General features: G+C 39.7%; 1 protein-coding gene across 18 annotated transcripts in view; it reads right to left on the reverse strand.

Moving 5' to 3' along the window:
- The window catches only part of NEB (nebulin), a 124,703-nt gene that overhangs the window by 84,093 nt on the left and 20,426 nt on the right, over positions 1–20,184 (reverse strand). For all 18 annotated transcript variants that reach the window (XM_057415572.1, XM_057415556.1, XM_057415557.1 and 15 more), the window contains exons 25-46: positions 19,866–19,970; positions 18,726–18,833; positions 17,543–17,854; positions 15,885–16,091; positions 15,057–15,161; positions 14,809–14,916; positions 14,107–14,418; positions 13,162–13,368; positions 11,500–11,604; positions 10,580–10,687; positions 9,492–9,803; positions 9,138–9,344; positions 8,553–8,657; positions 7,580–7,687; positions 6,451–6,762; positions 5,457–5,660; positions 5,011–5,115; positions 4,808–4,915; positions 3,278–3,589; positions 2,046–2,249; positions 1,600–1,704; positions 1,397–1,504 (exon numbers count right to left, since the gene is read on the reverse strand). In XM_057415572.1, coding sequence (XP_057271555.1) covers positions 1,397–1,504; positions 1,600–1,704; positions 2,046–2,249; positions 3,278–3,589; positions 4,808–4,915; positions 5,011–5,115; positions 5,457–5,660; positions 6,451–6,762; positions 7,580–7,687; positions 8,553–8,657; positions 9,138–9,344; positions 9,492–9,803; positions 10,580–10,687; positions 11,500–11,604; positions 13,162–13,368; positions 14,107–14,418; positions 14,809–14,916; positions 15,057–15,161; positions 15,885–16,091; positions 17,543–17,854; positions 18,726–18,833; positions 19,866–19,970 — 3,867 coding nt within the window. The remainder of the gene's footprint in view (positions 1–1,396; positions 1,505–1,599; positions 1,705–2,045; positions 2,250–3,277; positions 3,590–4,807; positions 4,916–5,010; positions 5,116–5,456; positions 5,661–6,450; positions 6,763–7,579; positions 7,688–8,552; positions 8,658–9,137; positions 9,345–9,491; positions 9,804–10,579; positions 10,688–11,499; positions 11,605–13,161; positions 13,369–14,106; positions 14,419–14,808; positions 14,917–15,056; positions 15,162–15,884; positions 16,092–17,542; positions 17,855–18,725; positions 18,834–19,865; positions 19,971–20,184) is intronic.

A 20,184-nucleotide genomic window follows, 5' to 3' on the forward strand; every position in this document is an offset into this window, starting at 1 on the left:
GTCTCACCTTGGTGCCTGGCAAGATCATGGAGAGGATCCTCCAGGAACCTACGCTAAGGCACACATTAAACAGAACTGACTGGTGACACCAAACATGGCTTCACTATGGGCAAATCATGACTGACAAACGTGGTGGCCTTCTACCATGGGGCTACAACATTGGTGCATAAAGGAAGAGGGACTGACAACATCTACCTGGACTTGTGTGAAGCATTTGATACTGTTCCATGCAACATTTTCATTTATATAATGGAGACAAATATACTTGATGGGTGGATCACTCAGCAGACAATGAATTGGCTAGATGGTCACACTCAAAGAGTTGTGGTCAATAACTTGATGTCTGGGTAGAAACCAGTGATGAGTTGTGTCCCTCAGAGGTCTGTACTTGGACCAGTATTATATAATGGCATTGCTGGGAACATGGACAGTGGGACTGAGTGCACCCTCAGCAAGCTTGTGGATGTCACCAGGCTGAGTAGTGTGATTGATATATCAGAGGGAAGAGATGCCATCCAGCAGGACCTTGACACGTATGAGAGGTGAAACTGGGTGAACCTCATGAGTTTCAACAAGGCAAGTGCAAAGGCCTGTATGTGGGTCAAGGCACTCCCAGACACAGTCACAGACATATAAATTGACTGAAAACAGCCTGTGGACAAGGACTTGGGGGTATTGGTGGATTAAAAACTGATTAGCACAGAAAGCCAATCATATCCTGGGCTGCATCAAAAGAAGTTTGGCCAGCAGGTCAAGGGAGGAGATACTATCTGCTCTACCCTCATGACACCCCACTTGGAACACTGAGATCAGCTCTGGGGCACAAAGTGTAAGAAAGACATGGACCTGTTGGAGCAAGTCCACAGGAAGCCAAAAAAAAAGATGCTCTAAGAGCCAGAGCACCTCTCCAATGGAGACTAGTAGAGAGACATGGAGTTCTGCAGCCTGGGGAAGAAAAGACTCTAGGAACACCTTATAAAAGCTTTCCAATACCTAAAGAGGGACTACAGGAAAGATAGGGAGGGACTCTTTATCAGGGAATATAGTAACAGGTCAGAGGAAAATGGTTTTAAATAGAAAGAGGATAGACTCAGATTAGACAGTAGGAAGAATGTCTTCGGAATGATAGCAGTGAGGCACTACAAAAGGTTACACAGAGAAGCTGAGGCTGCCCCATACCTGGAAATGTCAAAGGCCAGCTGGGACAGGACTTGGAGTAGCCTGGTCTAATGAGGGAGGTATTCCTGCCTGTGGCAGGGGGGTAGCAACAACATGATTTTTAAGGTTGTTCCAACACAAACCACCCTAGGATTCTAAGATTTTTTTCCCAAGCCTTTTCATGAAATGTAAAGAAAGACTGAGAAAGGTGTTCCAAGAAGGGCTCCATTGTACTTACATCACTTGCAATGTCTCTGGAAGCTTTAGCAGATGTGATAGGAATGGCATCTGCTCGCATGTCATAGCCCTTTTTCTTATCTTCCTCCATCGCAAGTCGGTACAGTTTCTGGAACAGAAACAACCACTCCCCTCAAACAACACTGCTTCCCAGGCCACAGCAGCGTCCAGGGATGGACGCTTAACCCCAGCTCAGCCACCTACCTCACTGTAGTTCACTTTGTTCTGCTGGGCCAGCAAAATACCAGGTGTATCCGGCATAATGTGAATGCTGGTTTTATCTTTCTCCCAGGCTGACGTGTACGCACGCTGAAAAGAACAAGTCCAACGTGAAAGAAGGCCAAGCTAGCACAGAGCAACAAACTCAAACAGCAAACTGGATCAAGGAACTGAAGCCAGGAGGACACCACTTTGCAATGCCTCAGGAACACCTCTTCTCGTCCCAAAACATTCTAAAAATACACCCTTTTTCTTTTTTACCCTGCGCCCATTAACACATAAGAGAATTTGATCACAAACAACAAAAACAAAGACCCCATGCAAGAGGAGGAAATACCCCAATTAAGAAACCCGGGCCTCGGAAGGAGAGAACACAGCATCTTGGGCCATGCACCTACTCCCCTCAGGTTCAAAACACAAGCAAAGCTCACCTGGTTCATGATTTCAGAGTTGTGCTTTGCCAGAACCATGGGCATTGAGTCGGGAAGACTCGTGAATTTGATGGTGTCTGGGTGTTGCCGATACTTCTTGTCACTCAGGATGAGGCTCGCCCTCTTATTCTTCTCGTCGTCCAGCGAACCAATCGGGGACCAGCCAATGCCCCTCAGCCATGTAAGGTCAGACTTGTACACATTCTGAAAGGACAGGCAAGGACAACAAAGCTGCTCAGCATCCTCCTCACACCATGCAACCACTCCTCCTGCCAAGGGAAGCTCTGCCAACCAAAACACATTCCCCGGGTAAACCACTTACCACCAGAAAAGGGACTCCCATTAAGCTCAGATCCACACAGCCTGCCTTCTCACACCTACAGCAGCAAGAGCTAGTGCCAAGCCATCCACATACCTTCCTCCTCCATCTTCCTCATCTCCCTGGGAACCAACTGCCACACTTGGCCATCTCCAGCTGGCAGAGCCATCAGAGAAGCCTTACACCTCATCACCTAACACTCTTCGTACCATTTGCCTCTGCACACCTGGCATGCCTTTGACCACTGACAGTCCTGCAGAGGAAAACATTTGACTCTGTTGCCCTCCCCCTGCCATACACACCTACAGACACCTGCAACAACCCTTCCCCAGAATGCTCAAGGCAAGACAGGGCTCTTCTGTGACCATCACGTATGACCACACACTAACACCAGCACTGGCCATTCCTGACAAATCTCAGCAAAAATAAAGCTCGACTGCTGCGACCTCTCCTGAACTGTCAAATCAGAAACTAATGAGACCCGGAAGAGAAAGGCTGAAACTGTACGTTTCTTTTCAATAGAAATACAGGGGGAATGGCACTAAACTGTCAGAGGAGAGACTAAGATTAGGTATTAGGAAGAAGTTCTTCCTTGTGAGGGTGGTGAGCACTGCCACAGGGTGCCAGGAGAACATCTGGATGCCCAGTGCCTGCAAGTATTCAGGGCTTTAAGCAACCGGGTCTAGTGGAAGACTGGTTCGTACTGTAGAAGTCATGGGAAGTGGAGATCATTGAGGTCCCTTCCAACCCCAAACCATTCTAGGATTCAGCAAGAATTTACCTACACCACACAGTCTCAGTCCCACAGAAGAAGCATACACTTATGCTCCCCATCTGGACTTGCTCCAAGAAAGGAATACTACTGACCAACGTTGTTTCCTGGTTTTCACATGGACAGCGAGGAACAACTTACATCACTCTGGAGGTCGTACACTTTCCTGGCTTGCACAACGTCATTCTGGTCCGGCAGACAGGTCCACCGATGCAGAGGGTGCTTGTAATCAACATCACTGACCAGCTCCTGACATTTCTTGGCCAACACGATTCCCAGCATATCCACTGGGCTACTGAAGTGTGTCTTTGTCTTCTCAAAGGCTTTCTTGTACTCCCTGTCGCTCTGGATCTTGGCTACGTGCATCGACCACATCATCTTTGGATCGTCCTCTATGTTACGGGCTCCAATATGGTGGCCAAGCTGCTTGCGATAGCCTTCCTTGTACTTGTACTGCAGGATTGAAGAAGCTCAAGTCAGTTTTAGGACAGCTCTTCTCCCTTCTGACACTGGTCTGTAGCAGCATCTCTGAGCATGCACTTTTCTAATGGTGTCTGGCAAGATCACCACCTGAAGAGGCGACTAAGTGCCTCATAGCCTGACTGTGTCCTACACACTTCCATCCCGTGCCATGTCTACACTGGGACACAGGAGGTGCATGGAGCCCAGACAAGAACTGCAACACAGCTAGCTCAGGAACCAGGAGGTCTGCATACCAAAAGACAGGCTCTGCACACAACCTAAAACATCCCCAGTCAGGCCACTGAGAGGCCTGCTCAGCAGCTGGGATGGAAAAGTCAGGGAAAACCACTAGACTGCTCCAGCAGGCAACCTGGGCTTCCATCTGCACAGTCCTACCGGTACTCACCCATAACAGCCCATAGCAGCTGGCATACTGCACTGCTCCAGGCTCTCCTGCCCAGTGCTCAGGAGTCTTATCCTCCCAGCCCAGTGTGTGCACTGAGGTGCAGGTTTACAGCCACTGAGTGGGAAGTGACAAGAAAGTAACAAGTGACAAAGCACTCTTTCCCTTGCCTCTCAGTGAAACCTCACGTAAGACTCCGAAGAGATCAAACTCATTTCCTTCCAGTCAACAAAGGAGCCTTTAACTACTGAATATCACATGAGAGATTAAATTCGGATCTTGCAGAGCTGAGACCTGAAAAGATACTCTCTGGCACTGCAATGACTGGCCTCCAGTGACTCCACCCACCCCTGGACAGAAAAGATAACTGCCCAGTCATTACACAAAATCTGGCTTGATTTTTCGATCCAGTTGTCCATCTCAACTGCATTGCTGTAATGTCAGGGCATACAGACCCGCCATACTGGCGGCAGAAACACATGTCACAAGTCCAGCCCGAATGCTCAAGGTGATGCTGCCACAAGCCCCGCAGGGGCATTGCTTTGGATTACGTCCATCGCACAGATCGCACACATACTCTCCCCACACCATCTGCAAATTCCCTAACAACACTGCACACCGACAGCATGCAGGGCCAGCTACATGCAGACCCTCCAGAATCAAAATACTTATGGACGGGCTGACTGGTTATGACATGTAAGAGCTGTTTTGGCTCCATTTGGCTCAGGTCAGAAGCCCTGCATTCAATTACAAGCACCCAGAAACTCTTTGAAAGGGGGGGCCGACAGGGGCTCCCCTGTACTTACATCACTTGCAATGTCTCTGGAAGCTTTAGCAGATGTGATGGGAATGGCATCTGCTCGCATGTCATAGCCCTTTTTCTTATCTTCCTCCATCGCAAGTCGGTACAGTTTCTGGAACAGAAACAACCACTCCCCTCAAACAACACTGCTTCCCAGGCCACAGCAGCGTCCAGGGATGGACGCTTAACCCCAGCTCAGCCACCTACCTCACTGTAGTTCACTTTGTTCTGCTGGGCCAGCAAAATACCAGGTGTATCCGGCATAATGTGAATGCTGGTTTTATCTTTCTCCCAGGCTGACGTGTACGCACGCTGAAAAGAACAAGTCCAACGTGAAAGAAGGCCAAGCTAGCACAGAGCAACAAACTCAAACAGCAAACTGGATCAAGGAACTGAAGCCAGGAGGACTCCACTTTGCAGTGCCTCAGGAACACCTCTTCTTGACCCAAAACATTCTAAAAATACACCCTTTTTCTTTTTTACCCTGCGCCCATTAACACATAAGAGAATTTGATCACAAACAACAAAAACAAAGACCCCATGCAAGAAGAGGCAATATCCCCATTAAGAAACCCAGGCCTCGGAAGGAGAGAACACAGCATCTTGGGCCATGCACCTACTCCCCTCAGGTTCAAAACACAAGCAAAGCTCACCTGGTTCATGATTTCAGAGTTGTGCTTTGCCAGAACCATGGGCATTGAGTCGGGAAGACTCGTGAATTTGATGGTGTCCGGGTGTTGCCGATACTTCTTGTCACTCAGGATGAGGCTCGCCCTCTTATTCTTCTCGTCGTCCAGCGAACCAATCGGGGACCAGCCAATGCCCCTCAGCCATGTAAGGTCAGACTTGTATACATTCTGAAAGGACAGGCAAGGACACAAAGCTGCTCAGCATCCTCCTTACGCCATGCAACCATTCCTCCTGCCAAGGGAAGCTCTGCTGACCAAAACACATTCCCCGGGTAAACCACTTACCACCAGAAAAGGGACTCCCATTAAGCTCAGATCCACATAGCCTGCCTGCCCACCCCGACAGCAGCAGGAGCTAGTGCCAAGCCATCCACATACCTTCCACCTCCATCCTCCTCATCTCCCTGGGAACCAACTGCCACACTTGGCCATCTCCAGCTGGCAGAGCCATCAGGGAAGCCTTACACCTCATCACCTAACACTCTTCGTACCATTTGCCTCTGCACACCTGGCATGCCTTTGACCACTGATGGCCCTTCAGAGGAAAATATTTGATTCTGTTGCCTTCCCCCTGCCATACACAACTACAGCCAGTTGTTTATTTCTTTTCAACAGTTTACAGGGAGAATGTCTTTAAGCTGAGAGAGGAGAAATTCAGATTACATATTAGGGAGAAATTCTTCCCTGTGAGGGTGGGGAGGCACTGGTACAGGTACTGGATTACCTGTGCCTGGAAGTGTTTGAGGTCAGGTTGGATGGGGCTTTGAGCATCCTGATCTAGTGGTAGGGGTCCCTGTGGCAGTGTGGTTTGTACTGTGCAAAACGTTCCAAGCGGTGAAACCGGCATTTTAGCTGCAATCTGATCTACATGGGCATCACAAACTAGTTATTAAAAATATTTTTCAATAAGTAGTATATCTCCTATAAAAAAAATTAATTTAATTCCGAGGAAGCTTACATCACTCTGTAGTTCATAGACCCTCTTTGCCTGCTCGACATCAATCTGGTCTGGCAGACAAGTCCAGCGGTGTAGCACTCTTTTGTAGTCTACATCACTAACCAATTCCTGACATTTCTTAGCCAGAAGGAAGCCGAGCATATCCACGGGCATATTAAACTTTGTCTTCCACTTTTCAAAATCTTTCTTGTATTCCCTCTCACTCTGCATCTTAGCAACTTGCATAGACCACAGCATCTTAGGATCATCCTGTAAGCTGCGGAATCCAATGTGATGTCCCTGCTGCTTGCGGTAACCTTCTTTGTACTTGTACTAAAATGACAAAGATTGCATTACTGAAATTACAGTAAGAAACAGACAATGGTAAAATATATAAGCAAAACATAAATATATTATCTCAGTTCAATGTTTCTCATTAGCAATGAAATGAGCAACCTGTTATGGCTTCTCATGTAAATTTTTAGTAGTCCCTTGATTAATGTGGATCGTTTGGTGTCAGTGAACACTGTCCCTTGGAAGGAAGACAGTCCCTGGAGAGGAAGAGTGCATGGCTACAAGAATGGTCTCCTGTGCCATTTAATTCATACAGTCATACTCTTCAGAACTCCCAAAGGCCAACATATTGAACTATTCTGATGAATACAATAATCAGCAATGAAAACTGCAGATGCTTAATCACTGGAAACATTTCCTAATGATTGATATAAAATCTCTTCCATAAATGCAGGACTTATATTCATACCAAGTTATGTAACAGCAATGTGTGTCACCACATCTATTTCAGAGTTTTAAAAGGGATTTCTCAGTATAGGCACTGAGATCAGCTAACTGGACTAAATTTGCTGCTGCTTTCAGAATGCAACACCCAGAAGAGCAGACAACTGCTAACCTTGTATGACTAGCCACTCCATGGGTAGACCACAATCTTTGGTATTGTCAAGATGCCAGAGCAACCCTTCTTAAATTTTCTCCACTGACAAGAACAGATCAGGAAAGAGTTTTGCCAGCAATTTTGCTTTTTACTCCAGGCCACACCTTAGCAAAGAGGTGTATCTCAATCTAGTGCAACTCTGTAGGTTATAGCAACTAGATAAAGTGTCTGTCATATTAAATTAGAAATACTGCTTACGTCACTTGCAATGTCCCTTGAAGCTTTGGCAGTTTTCACTGAAATGGCTTCAGGTGTGAGGTCATAGCCTTTCTTTATCATCTGCTCCCAGCCAAGCCTGTAGAGTTTCTAAAATTTAAACCAGTATTAATTTAAAAGTCTCATTAATATGTAAGTCACCTTCTATTTAGATCCGCTAATGAGCCATAATACCGAATTCTGATCACCTCTTAGGCTGCAGAACAGAAACTGAGAATAAGCAAGGAATGCAAGTCTTCCAAGTCTTAGGCTAGTGACTAAATAGTTTTTTCTTTACTACAGCAGCTTCCTACTATGTCTTATCCAGAAGATTTGAAACATATGCAGGGAATTTGAAATATATACATCCAGGATAACTGAAAACTTTTCAGATGGCTGAACAAAATTGTAACTAATAAGGCTGTAATATAGCCATTTAATAGTCAGATAAGTTTGTGTGCGGTTGTTTTTAAGTACCAGCAGTTGCAAGTCAAAATTTTGCCTCTACGCAATCATGCAAAGCAAAATCTAAGTATTTTATACCAGCACAATTGTTACTTTCTTATATTTGAAAGCTGACAGAAAAGTTAGAATCACTGCATGTATTCCTTTTTCCAAGGTGTTAAACATATACACAACAAAATTCTCATTTTGTAGTAAGAAATTTTTAACATAATTGATTTCTATGGCAAGCATAGAGTATGGATCATTCATATCCAGATTTCAAAATAGGAATTTATCTTTTCCATACAATAAAATGTAATTTAGGCTGCTACTTTGCTAGGCTGAAGATGGTATTATTGCTACTCTGAAAATACTACTCATGTAAAAATTCTTGCCTCTGTCCTAAATCATCCACTCCATTTTTTCTAATTTAACACAAATTAATTATTTATTTTGAAATGGGAGACACCTTTAAATTTGAATAAAGTAGATATTAATTAAAAATGTAATAGGAAGTATCAAAAAACCCTACCTGACTGTAGTTCGCCTTGTTCTGTTTTGCCTGTAGAATATCTGGCGTATCTGGCATCACATGAACCTGAATTTTATCCTTCTCCCACGCTTCAGTATAAGCATGCTATTGAAAAAAGTAACATCAGGTATGTCAAAATACATGACAAAGCATGGCTCTTTTGGGGTTTTCACCTTTCCATCTGTGCACTTTGGATATGGATGGGTAAAAAGATGAAGGTAATGACTCAGATTTATCTTAGTGCATAATGACCCAATCCAGGATCACCTGGATTAGGATCCAGCCTTGCTTCTAATTAAGTCCAGCTATCAAGATTTTCAGGGCCAGTAATACGGGAATGAGAAGAACAGAGGTTGGAGAGGTAGCAATGAGAAAAATGAGGGAAGATTTATTTAACCAATGTTATCTATCAGTAACTGAGTAATTTATCAAGGGAAAGCAAAAAAAAAAAAAAGAAGGGCACCTGTGGCAGTTGCTTTTCCCAGCCCAGGGAAACACTGCTACATAAAGGCTGTAACAGAGACAACTGTTTCTTGAAATGGATTAGATGTGAATGTCTGCCTAATTTTCCCCTTAGATACTCACTTTGTTCATTATATTTGCATTCTGCTTTGCAAGGACCATGTCCATGGAATCGTTCTGTTTTGTAAAGTGGAACATGCTGGGATGCTGGCGGTATTTCTGATCACTTGCAATTTCCATGGCTTTCTTAGATTTCTCCACATCGAGGGAGCCAGCAGGACTCCAACCAATACCCTTGAAGTACTCATTATATTCCTGCTTGTACTCGTTCTGCCAAACAGAATATAAAAGGAAAGTTTACAATATACAAATGGCTCATATAAAATAATCTGTTGCTTTAAAAACACAGCCGTAATGAAAAAAGCACGGAAAAAAGGTCACAACCATGAACGAAAGAAAGACAAAAGAGAAACTTACATCACTTTGTATCTGATTCATGTTTCTGTACAGTTCTAAACTCATTGCATCTGGTAGCAGCATATATTTGTGAATCAGTCGTTTGTAGTTAGTATTGGTTATGCGATCTTGTGCCTCCTTAGCTGCTACAATGCTGAGCGTATCAGAAGGCGTATGGTAATGTGTCTTGCTCGCCTCATAACCTTTCTTGTACTCGCGATCCGACTGCATCTTAGCTACTTGCATGTAATGGACAAGTTTGGGATCATCCTGAAGGCTGCGGAAGCCTACAAGTTTTCCCTTGTCTTGTTCATAACCTAATTTGTATTTGTACTGTAAAGAGAACAGAGACAGAGACTTTAATTCTACTTCGCTTGTTTAATACACAATATCTACCATGTGATGAAAAATCCCCCAAACTTAGATTAATTTTTGCATTATTAAAAAACCATCACAAAGCAGACAGAGGTGTTGGCTTGGTTGTAAAAAAAAAATAAAAAATGGTGGGCTAAATAAAATGTCTTCACGCTCCTCTCAGGCTGGATTTGTCCTGCCACAGCAAGTCCCTCATCACTGATACACAAAGGAATACACAAAGGATACAGAAAGGAATACACAAAGGATACACAAAGTAATACACAAAGGATACACAAAGGAATACACAAAGGATTCCAGAAACTGGTATTCTCTGCACCAAGAAATGTTATGAGACTTTCACCAAAGGAATAAAGATAACTGTACCACAGCAGTAAACATAATTTTAGTCTGTATCTGTTCTTTTTGAGTATTTCTAAGAACAAACTTTGATCATTCTGTCTAAACTACAAGACATACATTTATAAACTATTCAAGAACCATCACACTGAGGAATAAACTGCCTTATTATTTTTCCCTGGAAATACCTCATACATCTCCTTACCTTTCTAATTAAGAAATTGTTCTTTAACCCTTCTAGAAAATGTATTAGAATGTATATTGTATATTTCAGAACTATTTACAAGCAAAAAAATAAAAACATTTCATATATTTGGCATATAAAATTGAATTGTGTCAAGAAATGAATTCATTACAACATCTGAAATGGATCATGTTTTCTTTCAAGAACTTACATCACTAGCAATATCCCTAGAAGCTTTGGCAGCTTTAATAGGGATAGCATCAGCTCTAAGGTCATATCCTTTTTTCCTAGATTCTTCAAAAGAAAGTCTGTACATTTTCTGTGAAAAAAAGAAAAGAAACATCCTTTAAAAGGGCAAAACATACCACAATCACTTAAATAAAGCTCTAGTAATTTAATACAATAACATGAAACACAGACTATTCCTATATTTAACATTCCTTGAACAGTTCTTTAAGGCACTCAAGGGACAGAGCTACAAATATCCACCCAAAATTAACACCAACCCTAGTATTCATACATCAATGCAGATGGACTGAACTATAATCAGTGGCTATACCATATAATAAAAGAGCAAGAAATTGCATTAGTTTTCCATGTGTGAAGATATTGGTGAAGAGTTTACACATATAAGGATGCCACCTTTAAAAAAACAACATAAATATGTCTATTTCTATGCACACTGAAGATGTGCACAATTACAAATACTATTCTATTTAGCATACACAGCCTTAACAACTGGCTACCAAAAAATTCTCAAATACCATCTATTACTGAAAGAATAGGTTCAATTTGTAAGAATTTTGAATCCTGTACAGAACATTGGGCACAGGGAAATAATACAATAACTACAGTAACAAACACGGACAGTACTCAAATTCTACTCTTACTATTTTGTCAGTAACTATTCTATTTTAATGACCTACCTAAACACTTCATAATCTAACTACATATACCATGGGTTAAATTTCAGTATTTAATTTGGGGGAATGTGGGAAAAGGAAAATGAATCGCTCTTTGTGAAATTACTACAGGTTTTCAAAGTGAGAATGAGGGATACTGTCGTATGCTGTCTTCTCACTTATTCTTTATTAAAAAAAAAAAATTAAAAAAATAAAGAACAGTACTCACATCACTTAGATTAAATGCATTAACTTTTGCCAAAGCAATCTGTGGAATATCTGGTGTGATGTGAACTTTCCTTTTGTCTTCTTCCCATGCTTGTTTGTACTTGTGCTGGAAGAATAAAAAAAAAATTTAAAATGTCAACATATAAAAACTACATGAAACAGTTTAAAAGAATATTTCCTATTTGAAATACAATCTCTCTTTACAATGATGCAACTACTAACATGGTAGGAGCATTTGTCTTTTTATTTTAGCAATTAAAAGCAGTGTATATCAGGAATAGCTCTTACGAAGTTCATTGTGTGAGGCTGAAATAAAAGAATTTTTATTTCAGTTTTTAATCAAATAATTTATTTCAATTTTCAGTTTTGCTAGATTATTTTATTGCTTCTCTTTTGTCCAGCAGTGTATTCAAGCACATCGAACAGCAGAAAACAACAGGTTTCAGAACATACTGGGTCTGGATGGAATGGAGTTAATCCTCTTCACAGCAGCTCTAACCACGCTTTATTTTAGATTTGCAACTAAAATAACGCTGGTAACACACCAATGTTCAGCTTTTGCTGAACAGTGTGTGTATAGTATCAAGGCCTTCACTGCTCCTCTGTGCCCCCACAGTGAACACACTGGGGATGTGCAAGAGGTTGGGAGGGGATATAACCAGGTAGATGAACCCAGCTAACCAAAGAGGTATGCCACGCCACATAATGGCATGCTCAGCAAATAAAAAGGGGCAGAGAGTGTTTTGCTTGGGAACTGGCTGGACATCAGCCTTCCTGTGGGAGGTGGCAAGCGACTGCTTTTGCATCACTTGTTTTCTATCTTCTTCCACTTCTCCTTTGCTTATTAAACAATTATTATCTTGACCCACAAGGGTTTTTTTTTACTTTTACTCTGCCCTTCCTTTTCCCCATCCCACTCTAAGGGAGGAAGTGAGCAAGTGGCTACGTGGTGCTTAGCTGCCTACCGGGGTCAACCCATGGCTAAAAGCCAAGACAGAAGGTATAAGAAAAAAAATAAGTTACAGGTGGAAGATTATTAGTTTATCTCCAAGAAAGTAAGTGTCAGTTGAGAGAGGCAATAAAGCTTTTCTTAGAGGAAACAGAGCTAATGGAAGTACACATAAGATTCTGATGGTCTCTGTAACTACAACACACGTGAAGCCTAGATATTTCTAAGGAACACCAGCAGATTACATTAGTTCAGCAGGAGAGCTAGAAAATAAATATCTCAGTATAACAGCATTCATATCATGTAGTAATTTCATATTAATGTAACAGGCATCAGATGAAATGGACTATACATTTAAAAGCTTAAACCTTGTTTCTGAAAGGGCTCACTCCAGTATTTTTAACCCCAAAATTTAAACTGCTAAAAGGCTAAAATCAGTTATCTTGGGCAAACTTCATTAATAAAATGACACACACACACATACACCCTGCTCCGTCTTTGTATGTATTTCTTAGAAATACTAGGGTCATGCTTTGATTTCAGGTATATCAAAGGTCTATTAAGATGAAATACAATTACAGTCAAGCATATTCATTAGCTGCCAAAATTGACAATTACTGAAGGGGTTCACATAGTAGGATTGACTATTACATCAGGTATAGTTTGTTTCTTACTTCTGCAAACTTAAATGAATTTTGATTAATGCTTTCTTACCTCATCCATGATTTTAGCATTATTTAAAGCTAAGGCCATGTTCATGGAATCTAGAGGAACAGAATACTTCAGCTTGTCTGGATGCTGGCGATATTTCTTTTCACTAAGAATTTCCATTGCTTTCTTATTCTTTTCAGCTTCCAGGGAGCCCAGTGGTACCCATCCAACACCCTTCATACTTTCATCATATTCTGCTCGGTATTGGTTCTGGAGGCAGAAAAAGAAAAGAATCAGATTTACAAAAAAGTTTGCAAATCATGACACTTATATCTGCGTTTAATGAATGTTAGATTTTTAATGCACTTATTCTAAAAAGAAGCACAGTATCAAGGTGTAATCAAGGTTTAATCAGAAACACATTTGTTAGTGGTGTCTGTATTTTACTACTCTGCCCTTTATACAATGTGCAGATCCTCCTTATGATGTATATAAATTGCTCACATGAGATTACATACTCAAGTCCCATTGAAGAAGGAGATCATCTTGAACCACTCTACCAAGAAAAAAGGCCCTCCTCTATAGAGGTTAAAAATCCCAGAAAAATCTGAGAATATGGCTATTTAGGTGGTTTCCCCTTCTTCTGAAAAGATCTTATTGGAGGTACAGTATAAAACTGTTAACGAAAAAAGCTTTTTCTGCCTTGGCCTGCACACAAATATTGCTCCTGGAGATTCAACAGGACATGTAAGCAATAAATATCCATTTCACTTAATACATAAAATTATTTGTTTCTGAGCCCAAATTCTTTAGCAATAGGTGTAATTTAATACTTCAAGTCTTACAAAAATACAATGGCTATCACTGCTGAAGGTTTTGTTCCATTTGCCACATTTTAGTACATAACTGATTTCACTAGGAAAATAGTACTATTTATCTTACAATATGCTTTCATAAACCATGCATCATTGTATTCATAATGCAAAGGGTGAAGAATCTCTCACTTACATCACTCTGTATCTGCATCATGGTTTTGGCTAATTCAAGACTCATAGCATCAGGCAGAACACTGTAGGTATGAATCAAGTTTTTGTAGTTTACATTTGTAGCCACTTCCTGTGCTTTTTTGGCTGCCACAACACTGAACATGTCAACTGGAGTATGGAAATTAGTCTTTGCTTTCTCATAGTCTTTTTTGTATTCACGATCAGATTGCATCTTAGCGACCTGCATGAAGTGCACCAACTTGGGGTCGTCTTCAAGGCTGCGGAATCCAATATGCTTTCCTTTTGCTTTTTCATAGGCTAGTTTGTATTTATACTGACAGCAGGAAAGAGGAAGAACAGCAAAAAATTAAATCTTTAAAAATGTGCTATTAAGCTCAATCATATCCCTGAAAACAAGAAAGTATCGGGGGGGGGGGTATGACAAGATCTCAGGTTTTGTCATTTAAACATAGCCTTATGTAACAGCCCATGGCACAGGCACATGGAGCTCAGCAGCTTGCTGAACAAAGAGCAAAAAAGCACAATTCAATATTTTTCCACTGGAGAGCAAATATTGCAAATGTTTATACCATCAGGCATACAACTGAAATCTAAACAACTCAAGATGTTTGAAAAAAATCATTTGTGCATAACAGAACACCTTGAAAATGCTCTCTTACTGTCTTTGTAGTTACTCTGAGGAGTATCATACAATCAAACTTACATCACTTGCAATGTCTCTGGAGGCTTTGGCTGCTTTTATTGGAATGGCGTCTGGCTGCAAGTCATAACCTTTCTTCTTGTCTTCCTCCCACCCAGCTTTGTAAAGTTTCTAATTTAAAAAGTAAAGGAAAATATGTTCTCTATTATGAAGGCAGAAGTACTGAAGCTTAGACATAAACTTAAAACACATAAAAATTACACAAATTTTTGCAACAGACACTGAAAGCCCATGTGAGCATGGCAACTCACATTACTCATTGTGATCTGGTTCACTCTAGACTGCAGAATTTCTGGAGTATCTGGCATAACATGAATGCTGGTCTTCTCTTTATTCCATTTATCAGTGTAGAGTCTCTGCAATTAAAAAGTAATATTTAGCACTGAAAAAACATTGCACTCATAAAATAAGAGCTTTCTGTTGTTATGTTCATTTGCAATAAATAACATTTTAGTGTCATAAGCACTATAAATAATCTTCACAAATACAACAGCTGAGTGGCAATATTATATTTCTCCTCTTCGGTTAGTACTCTATTTGAGAAATTTGCAAAGTATGTTTTCAGAACTAGTAAATATTTAAATGGAATATTTCTGTCTGCATTTTTCCCGCTTTAATGCAAAGCATAATTTTCTTTTTTTTCTACACACCCCCTCTCCACAGCAAACATGGAATGTGGGATCAGTGGTGTCAGAAGCAATGTGGGGCAAATTTAAAGAACTCCACTTTTCAACGCAAGTTGTACATAACTAAAAGAATTCCAGAGGTTTTTCAACTCACTGATTATGAATACTACTTCCTGCAGAAAAAGAATGAAGGTTACCAAAGCACTATAAATCTGGAGAAGACATCTTTACTCACATACACAGAAGAGAATTTTTTAATCTTTTTAAACAGAAAATAAAACCCCTTAATTACGAATAGTCTGAGGCTTCCAGCATCTCTTAGTGGCCAGTCCTAATGAAGCAAATCATTGTACTCATTGAAATCTAGTGACTTCTGTGTCAATGCACCAGCTCCACAATTTTGCAAGACAACAACCCAACCTCCGACTCATGATCACCTGCACAAATTCTCACCTTATTCATGGTCTTGGCATTTTGCTTAGCTAGCACTTGCTCCATGGCATCCATTGTAATGGAGTACTTCAGCTTGTCTGGGTGCTGGCGGTACTTCTTCTCACTGAGAATCTCTGTAGCTTTTTTGGCCTTTTCTACATCCAGTGACTGAATTGGTACCCAGCCAACTCCTCTCAACCAGTTATTAAAGTCTGATTTGTAAACATTCTTTTAAAAAATAGACAAAGAAACAGTGAGACAAGGAAAATACATACATAAATAAACACAGGTAAGGCCTTAAAACTTCTCCTGGTTATTAATTTTTTCAGGAAAATTTAGACAAGCCTGTTATAACTTACTGGTTTCCATATTCTTAGCATACATTAACAACTATGCATGTGTTAGGGATACAGAAATTCTTTTCACTAAACCAGTGTGTAGAACTCTCACTACAAACCAAATGCACAGACCTTAAAACAAATTTTGAGTGATAAATACAAAATTCTGTCAAAAATAAAATACTTTTCTTAACTGACACTCTTGTTTGTTGGCGACTCAGTTTGCAGTAGAATTGATTTAGAGAAATTGTTTCAACAACTTCTCTTAATTGCCTTGTTCTGCACAATCTTGAGTAGACACCATTCCTACTTAATCATACTTCAGAACAGATAAAGATACAAAAACCTGTTCCTGAACTGCAGAGTTAGGATTAACAAGGAGAATATCAGAGTCTGAGAGAAAGACTATATACTTTCACAGCATGTGTATACAGGGCAAAATTTGTCCTCATATAATACACTTCTCTGCTTGCAAACATCTGAGACAGCCAAGCAAGCTCAGCCAACACAGTAAGGTCAGGTAAAAATACAACAGGGAAGAAAAAAACTTGAGATGCAAATTTCTGTATTCGAAAAGAACAGTGTCTAAGGGTTGGATCCTCTGTCTGTTGGTCAATGGGAACATGCACATGATCCTCTCCAAACAATACTTAGAATCTGAAGAACACTTCCAATCAGATTACTAACATTTTGAAGAACTTCAAATTTGTCAGAGGACTGTTAAATAAAGCAGATTAAACTAAATATTTTTGGGTAAAGAAGCAGTGCCTGAAATTACACTACAGGGAAAAAGAAAAAAAAAAAAAAAAGGAAATGAGTCACAGAACTTAATGGAAACTATGCAAACTACAAAGCTATTTTAGGAATCTTTATCATAAGTGGCATATGCATCTGTGGGAGGACAAAAGCAGAAAGGAAAAGTGAACAAAATAAAATAATCTCAAATCCCTAGATATAATACAAATGTACATAATGCACATTTTTTGAAAACTTGAATAAAATATAGTCAGAATTTAGACTATATATAACCTACAATCAGACAATACAAATAATAATCACAGTAACAACAAATTCAAATTCAACTACAAAAAACATTAATTAGAAAAACACGTTCATTAGTCAAATATGTAGAGATATAACACAGGAAGTTGTTACTTGCTAGTGAAGTCCCTTATCAGCTATACATAATTCTGGTAATTTTTGAAAACACAGGGCTCCAGACCAGATATTTACATCTGTCTACTGTTAATCCAATACAGTTAAATTTTTATCCTTAAAACATTAACAGTATAACACAGTCATTATGAGAAGAAAAAAAAAAAGAGATTAATTATTACATACATCACTCTGAAGCTGCATCACATTTCTTGATAGCTCCAGATTCACAGAATCAGGCAAGAGTGTATAATTGTGAATTGGCTGCTTATAGCCAGTATTTGTAATCACTTCCTGGGCTTTCTTGGCAGCCGTCACACTGAACATATCCAATGGAGTATGATATTTGGTCTTGGTGACTTCATAATCCTTTTTATATTCACGATCTGATTGCATTTTGGCCACGTTCATGTAATGAACAAGTTTAGGATCATCCTGCAGGCTACGGTATCCAACCTGTTTGCCTTTACCTTTCTCATATGATTCCTTGTACTTGTACTAGAGACAAAAGAAAAGAAAGCCTTCACCCACTTCAGAAAGACAAAACATGCTTTTGATAATTTTAATACTGTGATACTCAGCATTTTAACAATTGCCATTCATTCTTACTAAAATTTTTCAGGAAAAAAATAGAACAGGATTGCTAGATTTCTCTGCTTTTTTGACTGCTGGTACAGATCTAAACCTAGATATGCAGTTACATGCCGTCCCTCGACATTGCCTCTGCCACATTATATTTTACTGCCATAGACTTCTAACTCCCAGGAATGTTCATCTTTTCATTATTAAAAAGCCTAAGACTACCAGACAATTAGACGTCCCAATATTCAGCTACTGGAGGGAGGTAGTTTTTAAGTGGGCAATGGAAGTAATTCTAGCCATTTTAAAGTTAGTAAAATTATTTCTGTGTTCCAAATCCCCTTTCACAGCTTGTGTCGGATGGCACACCAAGTTTTACTATTGCCAATTAATGTAGCTGCATGAACACAGCCACATTTCTGTACTACTCATGAATGCCAGTCAAGTAGAAATACAGTTCTCCAGCAATTAAGAATACAGCTCAGGCAAATTATAACAAAGAAAATTCCAAATAAGCTGGTGAATACATGAAGCACATAAAACAACCAGCCCCACCTCACCAGCACTCACACACATTATGATGCATTTCCAAAGCAAGAGGTTTTTTCAGACATTCATGTAAACATCTGAATTTACTTCTTATTTTGAAGTATCATAAGAGTTCCAGTTCTCAGGGTTAACTGTCTCTATACCATTATACATATATAGCATACATTCTATAGCATGCTATGCTACAGAAAGCTGTAACACAGTAGATGCATTTATTTCACTTCATGTGAATTATACTTACATCACTTGCAATATTCCGAGAAGCCTTAGCAGCAATGATAGGAATGGCATCTGGTTTCAGATCATATCCTTTTGCTATGGTCTTTTTCCAGTCTGCTTTGTAGTTAGCCTTAAAGGGAAAAAACGGTATGAGTTCGCAAAGGTACAAGTAACAATTTTAACACAGCTGTTTAAGCCCATATTTTTATTATAGTTATGGGAATCAAAATACTCAGTTTAGTCTGTGCAATTGTAAGGAAAAATGTTGACCTGCACAGAAACTACAGCTATATTCTGATAAATGCATTGATACAAAGATGGGAGAGTCCTTCAAGACAATCAGTTTAACACATGTAGACAAACCACTAACTCTGTAAGCATTTCCTGCAATTTTTATTCTGAATAACCCTATTGTAAGGCATTTTTGCCCTTGCTTTGAAAGCAAACCCTTTCTTATTTGACTAAACCTTCAGAAATTTTTTCCTGTTAGCTTAAAAATCAGGCCTTGTGATCTTAACGAACTGAAGAAAGCAGTCTGCCTGTTTTTTTGTTAGCAGTTAACATCTGGACAGACTATTAGTATTTCAAGGCTATTAAAGGAGATTTTACCTGGTTCTTGGAGGCCTGATAATGTCACCATAACCCTTAATATCACAAAGGGAATAAATTTGATACTAATAATGGAAATCCCTGTGGTGTTGGATGGATGGAAGAAGTGATGAAAAGGAGACAGATTAGTAGCTGAACAGCAGAAAAAAGGCATTATTATCTTGACACAGGATGAGTTAATTTCCTTTGAAAGCTCAGAAGGAGGTAGCAACATAAAGAGAACTTGCACTGCTTGCCTCTGTGGTGTATTTCATACAAAAGTAGACGACATAAATCTCCAAACCTACAGGAATCTGAGTAATTTTCTCATTCAGTCTACCCAAGTATTTTGGCAATAAAACATTACAATGTGTTTATGTTCATGAATGCTCAGTCAGTTTCAAAATTTACTTTACCAGCACAAAACTCACTGTCTTCTAGAAGTAAGAGTTTAGCTGAATTCAGAGCTTGTGCATTTCTATATTCAGTATCGTAGCACAAACAAAGTTATTTCTTCTATTAAGAAAATTACAAATCAATATATTATTGATCAGACTATTGGCTGTATGCTTACATCACTCAAATTGTAGGCATTAACTCTGGCTTGAATAAACTGAGGAACATCAGGATCCAGCGTATATTTGTGTTTCAGTTTTTCGCCTTCTTGTTTGTATGTTACCTGCAAGGAAAAATAAACAAATACTTCTTGGAAAGCAGGTAATATTAGTGTTAACAAATAGAGACAAGGTAACAATGCTTCATTCTTACCAACAAATGGCAATCTTACTATTTTTACCATTTTTAAAATGTAACTTCTTTTTTTTGGATGGAATGTCAAACAGTAACAAAGAAATCATAAATATGGCAAAAATTAAAATCACTATATTGCATTA

Source organism: Pezoporus wallicus, unplaced genomic scaffold, assembly GCF_028554395.1.
Source record: "Pezoporus wallicus isolate ANWC-B61680 ecotype Strahan unplaced genomic scaffold, APGP_CSIRO_Pwel_v1 contig_736, whole genome shotgun sequence".
In the NCBI taxonomy this organism is placed as follows: Eukaryota; Metazoa; Chordata; class Aves; order Psittaciformes; family Psittacidae; genus Pezoporus; species Pezoporus wallicus.